This window comes from Atractosteus spatula, chromosome 14 (genome assembly GCF_055471065.1).
Source record: "Atractosteus spatula isolate fAtrSpa1 chromosome 14, fAtrSpa1.hap1, whole genome shotgun sequence".
Classification (NCBI taxonomy): Eukaryota; Metazoa; Chordata; class Actinopteri; order Semionotiformes; family Lepisosteidae; genus Atractosteus; species Atractosteus spatula.
This window is the reverse complement of record NC_142719.1, coordinates 25,654,260-25,668,313: the sequence shown is the minus strand read 5'-3', so window position 1 is coordinate 25,668,313 and position 14,054 is coordinate 25,654,260. Positions and strand designations below refer to the sequence as shown.

The 14,054-nt window shown below is 37.1% G+C and overlaps 1 protein-coding gene across 2 annotated transcripts; it reads right to left on the bottom strand.

Moving 5' to 3' along the window:
- Positions 1-150: 150 nt before the first annotated feature.
- On the bottom strand, positions 151-7,706 carry skp1 (S-phase kinase-associated protein 1). 2 transcript variants are annotated; one of them, XM_088933305.1, is made up of 6 exons: positions 7,592-7,706; positions 6,517-6,613; positions 5,748-5,821; positions 5,031-5,174; positions 3,213-3,353; positions 151-1,088 (listed from the first exon to the last, which is right to left on the bottom strand). In XM_088933305.1, the coding sequence occupies exons 2-6, from the start codon at positions 6,611-6,613 to the stop codon at positions 1,053-1,055; spliced, it is 492 nt and encodes a 163-aa protein (XP_088789431.1). In that variant the 5' UTR covers positions 7,592-7,706; the 3' UTR covers positions 151-1,052. The 2 variants fall into 2 exon arrangements, with proteins under 2 accessions (XP_088789431.1, XP_088789430.1); XM_088933304.1 differs by lacking the exon at positions 7,592-7,706 and adding an exon at positions 7,364-7,499.
- Between the last annotated feature and the right edge of the window lie 6,348 nt (positions 7,707-14,054).

The window sequence follows — 14,054 nt, the reverse complement described above, 5'->3', positions numbered from 1 at the left end:
ACTAACATTTGTATTGTTTACAGAGGTCTTCATGCCTGTAACATTAATAAGCAAATACCAAACTCAAGTACCACAAACATCTGCCGTTAACGATGTTTACCGAGCACCGATTTTTTCCATGACATTCATCAGAGGGCTGTTCAGAAGTCAAAGTTTAAAGCTGCTCTTTATTCAAAATACTTAATTGCACAGCAATGAATCTCATCACTTAAATAAATGCTTCTCTACATTACAGAGGGGATAAAAACAATAAGGAAATGAAAATGTGGAGCTTTGAGATGAAAATGGCAAGCTTTCCACATTAAATAATTCCATAATAAAACAGTTTTCTTTGTTACTGTTTATTTCAATTATATTAAGGTTGAGTTTCCCAGATGTCATTTTATGTTTAGTTATAAGCGGTTTCCATCTTAGTAACAACAATAAATGGCAAGTAAATACTGAACTGTGTAATCGAAGACATTATTTTTACTACATACTAATGCTTTCAGTCCACAGCAAAAGCAAACCAGACAATATCTTCTACACAGCTGTTCTGAAATTTTATTGTTGACTTTCACTGCCTGTAATTTTTTCCATTAAGAAACAAGATATCCACAACTTCCTACGTTTATTATGTTGCATTTCTCTTGTACAGGACAGGATACAAATGAATTTGCAATTGGCCATATTTACAAAATTCAGCTTTTATCAATAATATTCATCAAAAGGTTGTTTATTTACCACAACAGAAAAACAAATTCAGTAAAAAAAGACAAACCTAAAGCTTTTAAAAACAGCAGGGGGGAAAGGTGCTTCTAATGTTCAGCGATTCAAAATTATCATAATTTTAGATATCCAAGACTGAAAAGTGAATACAACCTTCAATAAGTCTGTAAAAACAAACTGGAAAAAAATTTGCACCAGACAAGCAATGGGAATTATCATGCTTTGAATGCACATGGATTTGCTGCTCTATTTCTCTACGGTAATATTAACAAGTATGAACAGCGCAGTGCAACCAGTATTTGGAACGATCATTACAGTGTGTTGTAGTGTCAGCTTGTAAGAGCTCATTTTTCTTCACACCACTGGTTCTCCTTGCGTACCTAAACAAAACAAAAGCCAAATATTACAAAAAAAAATAGTTGAAATACTCATTTAGCATCTCTAAAGCCCAGACCAAACTACACAGATTCTGCAGTTTATTTAAGCCTTCACCTAACCTGAATTTGCCAAGTTCAGGTATTCCAGCAGTTACATGTTTTTGGAAACCACAATGCAATACTGTATATTGAAATAACAGTGGTAGAAATAACTAACTTGTCTTGCAGCTTACTTAACATGACTTCTGGATAATACAACCTGTATTAATCACTGCTTTTAAATGCAGTTTCAACTTTCACATTCCACATTCTTACATGAAACATGGTTTTGGGTTACTCTTGATCACAAACTTTCCTAGGTAAAATGTATTTACAGTATATACGTTTACTATGGTTGGGTAAAACAATAGTATAGTGAATTAGAGAAAACATTCTGAGGAAAAATGATAAAGTTGTGACACTCATTCAATTATCTTTCAAGTTAAACAATGTTTTGAATTGCATTAAATCTCACCAGACTTAAGTATAATCTGTGACATTTCACCAATGTCTTTTAAAATTTACCTGAACAAAACCTTGATTCATATCTCGAGGGTTTGACCCCACTGCTCCATTAGCTGTAGCAGTACAGTGTACTGGTGTAACAAAAGCCTTTATATTTTGCAAAAGGGCAAAGTAAGTTTTTGACAATTGTTTAACTCAATTATTTGATTGCTGGCATCTGTTAACTACATAACTTGCTTTGTGCAAATCAATTAGTTGCGTGTTGTGTGCCAATTTGTAACTAGTGTGAGAGTGGCTATTAAGCAGTGGGAGGAAGGTGTGCTTTGGAGCAGACCTGTGTGCAAGGTCGACTGGTTAGAAAGAAGTTCAAGGAGATAGCTGCATCAGCATGTGCAGGCTGCAAAGGAACAAGTAAAGGTTTATTCCATGCTGACGAGAGACAACATTTCGGCTGCGAACCTACCTGAAGAAGGTTCCCCAGCCAAAACGTTTCTCTCGTTTCTTTTCAGCATGGAATAAAACTTGCTCCTTGTTAGTAAGATATCTAATTTCTTTATCTTCTTGCTTAACCCGTTTAAGGTTTAATGTAACTGTTAGACTTGATTTTTCTTTCTGGATGTCTACAGGGGGCCTGATTTGAGAATGTTTTTGGTAATGATTTAAAAACCAATGATGGACTGGCACAAGAGCAATGTTCAGGTGGAAGCTACAATACTTAAAAATATAAAAGCAAATACATTTTCCACCATTTACAATTTGGTCCTCATGTAATGTCAGTCTTTTGTTTGGAAAGGTTTTGCTCCGATTTAAGACTGCCTACTATGTATACTCCCCTTTTCATAACATCACCCCAATGTACTACCAGTATTAGTACCTGTCCCAGATTAGGCAGAACAATAAAAGGGAACTGTGTCTTATGATGAAATGTAGACTAATATGACCTTATGAATATTGTTATATATTGCCCACCTCTAAGAAAAGATTTCCCTAGCCATCCCTATACACATACAATAATAAATACAAATAAACTTTGATTATAAATACATTTTCCATTCACCCCTGATGCTTTTCAAATGATACTTCCTTCCAAGGAACCACAGCATTCATCACACAAAAGTGTTATCTCCCCCACTCCTACATTTACACTTCTCATGCAGATATGGAATCTTCTGCTTGTTTACAGGGCAGCAAATCACCAAATTCCAACATTAATATACAACTGCAATATGTGGGAGGACAGTACGGTGGCGCAGTGGTTAGCACTGCTGCCTCACTGCACTGGGGCACCGGGTTCAGTTCCAGACCTCGGGTGCTATCTATGTGGAGTTTATATGTTCTTCCTGTGTTAACATGGGTTTCTTCCTATGGTCCAAAAGAAAAAAAAAAAGAAACAAGTAGCCCTGGTGAGAATGTGTGCGTATCTGTCATTGTCCGTCTGTGTGTCTGCCGTGTGATGGACTGGTGTCCTATCCAAAGTGTACCCTGCCTTGTCCCTGTGGCTTGCCGGGATAAGGCTCCAGCTCTCCTGCGACCCTGAACTGGATGAAGCGGTTAGAAAATGGATGGATGTAATGCATGGGATATCAACGTTAACCAAGTCTACACACAAACTGAAGTAATTACCTGTGCTTCCTCTTCCTCAGTGAAGTCATTTTTGATATTGAAGGTCTTTCGAATTTCTTCTGGAGTTTTTCCTTTAATCATGTTAGCAACTGTCTTGCATGTAACATCTAACAGTCCCTTGATGTCCAAATAGTTTGCAGCCTTGAAAAGATGTATGCATGTAAAAATATTATATTCAGATCAAAACTCTGGAAGGCACTTACTTTCAGGCAAATTGACATTGCAGGAATGAGAAACAGTTCATAATCAGTCTAATGACTGACAAAATGGCAGTCATTACTGACAAAACAGGACATTAGAAAGGCTATTGCAATACAGCAATGTAAATGTATTGCTGTGGGAGCCACAACTAATAGAAGGTTTTTCTACTACCATAACTGTAAAAAACAGTAAAGGAGACAGTTAAGTGTGTAATGGTTAGCAAGTGAGTAACTGCACTTTATAACACAAATGTATTGAATAGACCTTTTTCACATTTCTACTAGAAAGAGTAAAGATTTGCATGCCTGAAAGAACTATCTGAAAAAAGGCCCTGCTTAATCTAATATTCTTATTTTAAAGGCAGAAGAGTCACAGAAACAGGTGCTTTAAAATTAAACAATCAGCTGGACAGCCAGTAGCACTTACAAAAAATTGAAGATTCAAAGATTTTGTTATATATTTTGCTTTAACTTTTAACACGCTCTTAGAACTGGGGTTGTTCTTACTGACTGGAAAAAAGTAAATGTTAAATCTATCCATAACAAAGATACTGAACAAGGCAAGTAGACAAATCAGTGAAACTTCTGAGATTATGGGAAAAACTAAATTTAAAGATCTTTATAGCAATAATCATCAGGGATTTAGAAATTACAGATGATCTTAATAAACTGCTAGTTTTCAATGCAAGACCAACAGTAGAAGAGGGTACAAAATCTATGATATAGCACATTTCTAAAGAACTTATGTTTGTGACTATGTCACATGATGTAGACTGAAGCAAGTTCGAAACAATCAACGCCATGATTTTTCCAGCTCCATTCACTTTGGTCCACTTTCTTAGCCTTCTAAACACATTCTTCATATACACCATCTTGTATATGATGCTGACTCAGTTTAAATCTCTTCTTCATAAACACATTAAAATCGTAACATATACTTAATTCAAACTACAGTCCTACCAAGTTAAAATGATTAAGTATTGGAGAAGCGTTATTAAACAAGGTTTTGTTTCTGTTTCAGGATCTCATCCATTTGCATTGTAAATGTAAACTAGGCTGTATTAAGTTATGAGAGAAGGTTGTGAGGAATTTGTTGATGCTTTAAAATAGAAACTGCAACTCCTGATTGTGTATAAGATGACACTGACTTCTGTAAAGCAACATACTGGAAAAAGATGCAAAGCATTTAAAGCTAGTTCACAAAGGTCAAATGTGCTCAGATTACAAATTAAGTATGTATTACATAACAAAACAGGAGTGGGACAGCTATACTGATTGCAAAACAGCCACATCAGAGCCAAGAGAATTTCACAACAGCCTTGCAAGTAAAACTACTTTTACAGTACACAACACAAGTCACTCATACAAACAAGCAGAAGAAACCAATTTGTGCTTTATAGTTGAATCACTAGGTTGGATTACATTTTTCAGTGGTCAACTATTTGCACTGCTGTTATAAATTACAACAAAAGCAAGGAGCCTAGTGATCTTATTTTATAATTGGTTAGAAACTCAATTACTAACTCTTAAGCACACACTAAGACAACTACTTGAAATAACCTACAAAGACATTAATGTTCACGCTTTTCAAACCCAATGAAGAATTAATAATACACACCAGGATAAGCTCAAAAAGTGTTCCCTGGTCAACTTTCAGGAACTCCTGATCCCACACAGGGATATCATCTGTTCTCTTCTCTTTGTTTTCATCATCTTCAGGAGGAGGGGGGTCATCTTTGTGATGAGTGCACCACTGAATCACCTAAACAATTAAAAGGAGAAAAACAAGTTGTTTTCAGGAATCGGACAGGAATTTTCAGATAAGCTCTTATATATTATTCATTTCAATTGTAATTATCTGAAGGGAGCATGGATACATTTCATACAGTACATATCAGAACTTAGCAAAGAAACAGAATTCCCTGGAATTGCGGGCTAATCTAACATCAAGCCAAAATGTTATAACTACACTCACTACTTCATTATGAGAAACTATCCTGTGGAAAGACACTGGTGGTGTGGTGGCACTGTGGTTAAGGATCTGTGCCTGTGTCAGGAAGGTTGCCGGTTTGTATCCTGTGGCCGGCAGAGGAATCCTACTCTGTTGGGCCCCTGAGCAAGGCCCTTAACCCCAACTGCTCCAGGGGCGCCATATAAAGGGCTCTGACCCTGCACTCTGACAGCCAAACATTTTCCCCTGTCTATATGTCTCATGGAGAGTAAGCTGTGGTATGCGAAAACACAAATTCCTAATGCAAGAAATTGTATATAAGATCATTTTATTAGCCATATGTACAGACATACTATATTTAAAATGAGAAAATAAAAAACTTACCTTTTTCAGAATAGCTGCATTAACATTGGGAAGTGGAACAGGATCATCATCACCTTCATCATCCATGCCTAAGTCTGTGCCAAAATTAGCGAACACAGTATATCAATGTCAGCAAATGAGATCTACATTCCAGCAGGTTTTCTAAAATTCTGAGGACCCATGAATGATCCAGAGGTCCGTTTACACAACCAGACTAGGCAACCATTGCAAATACTTATTTCACAGTTACCCTTCTGGGGAAAAAAGTAAAATGAACTTCTGTCCTTGAAGAAATAAATCTGTTAACTTCCAAGCTTTTCTTTTATGCAATCCTCTACATAACCCACTAAAAATAAACTTGTTTCTAGCTGTACACTACAATTCTTAACTGTAAAAATTCTTATTTCTTTTGCAGATTATAAAAAGTGAACAGAGCATATTAAAACTAGGACACTCTCCTTAAACATATAGCTTATATGTAACCTCTCAGACCCTTATCTAAAAAACTTCAAACTAAGGGCCATTATGCTTCCCCGAAATTCAGTTGTTCAACATAACTATAACAAAATAATGTAAAATTCTTGATAACTGGCAACAGTTCCTTGTTTTCTAGCAAACAGCAACATGCTATGTTTGAGAGGAAAAAAAATATTTCCTTAACAGTAACAAATTCAGTACTGCTTTGAGAAGTTCTTTCCTCTCACAAATCTCCTTTGGTTTTGTAAATTAATGTTTTAACAGCTTAAAACAATGAAAACGTCATACACAAGAGTTTATGTGAACTTCTTACCTTCTAACATAGTCTTAATGGTTACAGACTGCTTCGCAATTTCAACGTCAACTTCAAATATCTCTCCATCAGAACTCTGCAGTTTAATAGTAGGCATCTGAAAAGTAAATATGGTGGAGATTTTGTGACATCTAGCTAAAACTAAATGTTGTATTCAGCCCCCATGCACCTCAATACTGGACAGAAACGGCTTAAGTTTTAAGTAAATAGAACATCTGAACATATTTAGTAATCGAGAAGTTTGAGTACTACCATTATTTCAGTATTAAGGTATTTGTCAACGGATTTGAATATGTGTACGTAAAAAAAATTCACTCTCATCATGATGATGATGCATGATTTTCAGCGTAATGAAGCCACAAAACAGACTAAGCGGACACGATATAACTGAGCTCACGAATATACAGAAGAGACCAATTTGAAGGTTTTTTAAATATGCCTTTACAGGTTTCACAATACAAATAATGTGAAGGCTCCCCTTTGCTCTTTGTACAACCAATTTGCTTGCTACCTTAGCATTTTGAAGAATGCCATTAATATCGTTACAACCACTTATACCCAAGGTTTCGCTAATTTAGAAACACACCACTGTGGCTAAAAATCCATAATAAAACTTTTTACATAACATATCTGAATTTAAAAAGCCAATTACTTAAACGTCAACACGGAACGTTTCTCGATAAAGAAAGCGCCTCACGAGAAAGGCCTCTCTTAGCAACAGTAATTCATTACAGTAAGCAGTTGTTGTTTAAAGCCAGATAGATGAATTGAGAGGTTGCTTAAAATAAAAAAAACAACAAAACACATATTCCATATAGTATACATTTCAATTCAGCTACTGACTTACGGTGAATATGATATTATTTCACAAAAACAAGACGACACGATAGCAAGGCCCAAATACAGCAACTACTACTCTAATCCGTTGCTTTTGTATGCGAAAGACGACGAAGTTAGCTGTCTTCTGATATTGCCGGTGTAATTTATGTCACGGCGGTCTAGGTTTTTTTTTATTTGATTGACGTTACATGAGTTTTAAACATTACCAGTTTAACTATTTATAAAATAATCTTACTTCTTTACTTTTAGATTTTCTGATTAAAAATATCTTCTTATTTATGGTTCAGGCAATCACCCAGACTGCAATCGGTGTTATTCTAGAATGTGCAGTAATGGAGGAGTGATGTGTCTTTTCAAAACGAAACCTGTCTTGGTCATGCATTTTCTGATCCTTTCAATTTTGAGTTTGTAAAATATCGGCTGTATTGTTAAATAATCCGATCATTCTTGCCACTTGTCGAAAAAAATACTGCTATAAAAATATTACTGTTTGAGTTGAGTCACTTTATAACCTGAGTCCTTTGATTTATTCCACCAAACATTATATTATTTGGGATTCATTCATATAGTTCATTAATTATCTACCCCGTGAGTCACTGATGAGAGCTAAAAAATAAATAATATTATTACTGATAACTAGATTTAGATACATTATAATAATGTTATGAGTATAATGATGTAATTAATTTGTTGTGTTACAGGTTGCCTCTTGATTTTTTTCATATCTAGGAAATGTGTGTTGATTAGGTCCACCTGTAGCTCTTCTGCCACTTGCCTTATCACTACAGAGTAAAATTAATTTGACATTTCTAATTTTATTATTCTACTGTGTGTATGGGGATTAAAAGTGGACAATAACAATGCCACATTAGTGTTGAAGAATGTCATACCAGTACCAGTGCACGTTCAGATTACTTTATTTCCAAAAAAGAGACAATTCAGGTTTAAGCCTAGATGTTTATTTTGTATTTGGGTGTCACAGTGGTGCAGTGGTTAACATTGCTGCCTTGCTGCTCTTGGGCCCTGAGCTCAATTCCAGACCGGGGATGCTATCTGCGTGGGGTTTGCATGATTTCCCTGTGCTTGCATGGGTTTTCTCCAGGTGCTCCAGTCTCTTCCCACAGTCCAAAAACGCACTGGTAAACTGGCCCTGATGTGAATGTGAGTGTGTGTATGTGTCTGTCTGCCTGCGAGGGTCTGGCATCCTGTCCAGAGTGTACCCTTGTTGCTTGCGGGAATAGATTCTGGCTCTTCTACAACCCTGAATTAGAAGAAGCAGTTTGAAAATGGATGGATTTCTTTTTTAACTATCTTAACTAGATAATTATGTTTGCTGGTGTGGCCAATCCTGGTGCAGGACTGTTGGTGAGTCTTCAGGATTTTATTCCATCTCCGATCTTATCCTGAATCAGCTCATTATTGACTTAATGGGACCACATCAACAATATTCCAGCTCTTCAGGTGCTGCTACTTCCAAGAGACGTAGCAAACCTCCAGACACACCTGCCCTACTAGAGATATATCGCTTTTCCCTGTGATAAAGAATTATGTGGCCATTTATCTCAATCATTTCAGTAAGAGTGCTCTTTTATAATCTCAGTGATTTTCTTTGAATGATCTGTAGGACAAAATAAGAATTTTGTACCCAATTTGACAATCAAAAATCAGAAAACGATTCAACGATACTTACAACAATATCCCCTCTAGAATAAATATATTTCTTTAAATATTTTGTATTTTCAGAAGTGATAATGAATTGACGATGTTAGCCATCAGCCAAAATTCCTAACAGCAAAATGAATGATGCTGTCCGCATCTGAACAGTCAATGTGGTAGTGAATACGTTAACATGGTGGTAAAATGTCTAAGTCTAAATAAGAAAATCAGGTTTCTACTGTCTAATGTGATATGGACATATAAACACTTCTTTCATACTCTATTCATGTTTATAATCTTTGGGGTTAATCTTTAAATGAACCACAATTAAGTGTGGCTCCACATTTCTAGTACAGGTTGAAAATCCTTTATCCGAAATTCCAAAATCCGAAACTTTCCAGCTCACAGTGATGTCATCGATGACGTTCCCTCTCCCTCAAGTTTCTCGGACCTGATGTAGTTGTAATTTCTGGGGCTGCATTTATCTTCAAGTTTGTAAGCAGTGATCATCATGTTTTGTTTTGTTTTTTTGTACAGTAAGTACAAAACATTATTTTTACATGAGATCTGAATTTCACCTCCATGTATGAGTGTAACTTGACTAGCGTACGTTAAAAATAAAATGTTGACTTTTTTCAGTTTTCATTTTATTTACCTGTAATCATATTCAATGCTTTGTTTTTATACCTTACATAAAACGTAATACCTGTATAGTAAAAAAAAAATACAAATGGCGTACGTATAGTGTAACCTTTTAATCAAAACATGACATCGTAGGTGGAGACTGATAATCTTACCTTTCTGATGGTATTATGTTTTAAAAAATTTATATAAAACTACATTCAGGGTATATGTATAAGTTATATTATGAAATATAAATGGATATCGTGTTTAGACTTGGGTCCCATCCCCAAGCTGTCCCATTTTATAGATGCAAATATAAAAATATTCCGAAATCCGAAAAAATCCGAAACCCGCAACACTTTCGGTCCCAGGAATTTCGGATAAGGGATTCTCAACCTGTAGTACTGTTCTGGGTTTTAAAAATTGCGTAATTCAACTTGTAAGACACTTGGAACATGAGACAGATGTAGGCCGATTGGCCACCAGATGGCAGGAGTGATCTTCAAAATGTGGAAGGATCACACCACTATATTTTTATTCCATATATATTATCATTTTAGATTTCTAAACCGCAGGTAGAATTATTTAAGGAAAACATAGATTTGAAATCCTTAAGTGAAACAGCAAACAATTACCTACAGAAAGAATACAGAATATCGACAAGTTTGTGAATCTTGAACACTTTTAGACGCACACCAGATCAATGATTACAGATCAGGTACCCGTGACAAGTGTTCAGTCTTAAGCGTGACACAGTGTAAAAAAAAACATTGCAAGTTATCAGGTATGACTCCCCTGTACATTAATGCAAACATGGCTTGCAGTGTTGACTTATACAGCAGATATTCTCTCGCTCTTCTGTGCAAACTCAGCAAGTAGCGGAGGGCTGTCTCCTGTCAATGACATTGTTTTTCCCCACAGATGTCAAAAGGTGCTCAGAACAGGAGAAAAAAGCTGACAATGGCAAGATCTCACCTGTTCGTTAAGGGGTACCATAGGAATTTGAGTGCTGTGTTGTCATTCTGTGAAAAAAGCCAACAATTCAAGACTGTCCTGTAGCAGCGAATAACAGAAGTGCAAGTGACCACATTACTCCTATCCTGGAGTCCTTGCACTGGTTTCCTGTCAGGTTTTGTGTCAACTTCAAAATCCTCATGCTCACCTGTAAGGCTCTCCATGGCTTAGCATCTCAGTACCTGTCTCTGCTACCATCGTCCTACCCTCCACCTTGCAACCTCCACTCTTCTAATTCTGGTCTCCTATCTGTCCCCCAAGCCCATCTACACACTATTAGTGACAGGGCCTTCTCCTGTTGTTCCCCAAAATTCTGGAACTCTATCCCTTAGGATATCAGAGTCACCTTCCCTAAAATCTTTCAGATCTAGACTCAAAACCTTTCTCTTACTTAACTGGTTCTGTTATATACCCCTCTGCATATACCGTATTCAGTACTCCCATCTACCGTCTCCTCATTGTGTATTTGTTCTTGTTGTTGTTCTGTAAAGCGCTTTGAGAATCCACCTTTAAAGGCGTTATATAACATAACGTTTATTATTATTGCAACAGAAAGAATTGATCAAAGTAGCTCTGAGAAGTAAGGTGTCCCTTAGTCTGCACCAGAGGTGTCTTTGTGTTGAAAGAGGTTCCTACTCTAGTCCTCAGATATTCACCACCCCACTGGTTGGCTTGAAAAACTCAACAATAAACATAGCACTCACCCTGGCATTTCCACACACCCACTACCACCAGGTCTGTCAAGAGCAAAATGGCTCCACTACTCTGTCCGGCACCACCACAGTTGTGCTCTGGATCACAGAGGATGGCGATTTCACCTCTTGGCTGTCAACATTACCCCACGAAGCATGCAGATCATGCTAATGCAGTCGATGGGCTGCAGTCATTGCATTGATGCACTGGTTCTTCGAGCCATTTCTCATGCTGTAACCACTATAGTCTGAAAGCCCTGCAGATGGATCATATGGAAATGACTTTCCTGGGTTGGTGTGGTGTGGCTTTGACTCCCAGAACAAGAACTGTCAGTTTCTTGGTTTATCAAGTGAGTGAATAAGGAACAGCACACATAAAGGGTGAATGCCCAAGCTGGGGTGATGACCACACCTGACAGCCTTCCTCTCCTAATTGAACTAATTCACTTTTTTTAATTACTCAAATGTCACATATACTTTGAAGTCTCTGCAAATTTATTTAAGTGTGACCAGTAAAATGTGATAGGGTGTAATACTCTGTGGACAGATGTAGCTATTCTTGCACTATACAAGTGTGAGTTTACCATGAATTAACCATCATCACCACCACCGATGCTTTCAATAACTGCTTATCCATATCAGGATGATGGAGCAGAGACTTTACTGGAAAGCATTGGGTACAAGGCAGGATACACCAGTCAATTGTAGTGCACACACAGACACAGACCCTCTCACACCAGGGCCAGTTTTACAAAAGAGACTTAACCTACTAGCATGTCTTTGGACTGTGGGAGGAAACCAATGTGAATACAAGGAGAACATGCAAACTCCACACAGACAGCACCCCAGGAATTGAATGCAGGGCCCCAGAGCTCCCCATGAGAGTCAAAAGCTATCCTAAAAACTGCATCTGCATTCATCTGGTGAAAATGTGAGCTAATAACTGAAGTCTGGTTCACAAACAAAAAATCCAAATAATTGAGTCTAGGTTCTGATCCTTTTATGTAACCAAAGTAAAATGTCAGTCTTTTATCTCGTCAGAACTATTATTGATTTGATCAACAATTTCAACTTCTGTTAATAATCTATAAAGAAGGAAATGACCTAAGAGATTTGTTCAAAATGGAAAAGAAATCACAAAGGTAGAGTCACACATGGAAACAGTTCTTCTAATTGCTGCCTTTCTTCAAGAACTGCTTACATTATTTGGACGTGAGCCATACCAGTTTTTCTCAGCGTTTGATATTTAAATAATGGAAGCCAGATTGCATGCAAAGAGAAGGGATGTTATAAAACAGCTTGATTCAACGGGCACCCCAGTTTTAAAAAGACAAACACCCATTAAAACTCGACAAAGAACCCGGTTAGTTTCTGGCAACTTTTAAAGAAAAAAGATTCTTTCAAAGATTTTGGAGGTTTTACCTGAAGGGGTACGCATTAAGACATGAGTTTACAAATACAGATCTCTGAAATGCAGCTTGACACAACACAGCTATGATTTTACAACAGGCTACATGAAAGTGCTCTAAAACACTAGGATACTGCTCCTACTGGCAAAATGCATGAAAGCACATGATTTGTGACTCTCTCTCTCATACAGTAGGCTTTAGTGAAGTCATGTTTGAGAGCGAGGAAGTGAAGTTAAAAGGCTACTGCCTGCCAATGAGTTTCTTGATTTACAAGACAGCACAATGAAGATGCAAATCCTGGGCCATTTCCTTTAACCCCCTTTGAGGTGCACCTCAACAGGACCATCTGGGTTAGAGAGGTTTCCACTTGGACTGCTGTCCATACAGATGAATCCCAAACAGCTTAATCGGGTAGTTTCATTCATTGCACTCCACAGATCAGATCTCGGAAACAAAGCAAAGTTCGGCCTCTTAAGTTCAGAAGACCTAAAAAAATAAAGAATATAGCAGGTTGCCCTTATAAGATGCGTGTTGGACCAGAACTTCCATACCAGGGACCTGGAGCTATAGAAGGTGTCGTCCAACACGTGAAAATAAGATGCAGACTATTTGGTCATTAAAGATGCAAATGCAAGAGGTGTTCATCTCCTGGTGTCCTGGATAAATTCTACTTTTAGACAATCATAACTCCCTAAATTACCTCTTAATTCAGCTCAAGTCATTCTTTTCTCTTCCTGACCTGCTGTGTGATGGTGGATCACTCATATGGATGCTACTCTTCCAGTGATAGTTGGTTCACTGCTATATAAAAAGCAGTTTAGGATCCCTTGGGATGTAAAGCTATTATATAAATGCAAGTATTGTTCTAACTAATTATTGTAACAATGCCTCTGAACCTTACCACTAATAAGCAGCATAATGGATGAATGTATAATAGATGAGGGGATTATAGCCAAGGCAAATATAAGTGATGCAAGAACTGAAATGAGAAAATTGTTGCCTTTGAAACCGTGAGAAAATAAATCTTTTTGTCTTTTAGAGGGCAGTGGATAGGGGAGTGTTTATCAGCCCCAGTCTATTTAATAAAATGTCAATGAACCTGCCACAAAACGAATTTCTCTTTTCATTATCACTGTGAATTGCTTGCAGTTACGTGTTTGTTATGCTTAGCACAGAAAGAACATTGCATTACAACTTTTGAGTTCTTGACAGGAAACCACACACTTAAATTTAGTTTCCCCCTCTAGCAGAAAATGCTCAATCTTCAGGCTCTGATATGCTGTAAGCAAGTCTCAAAAGAAAG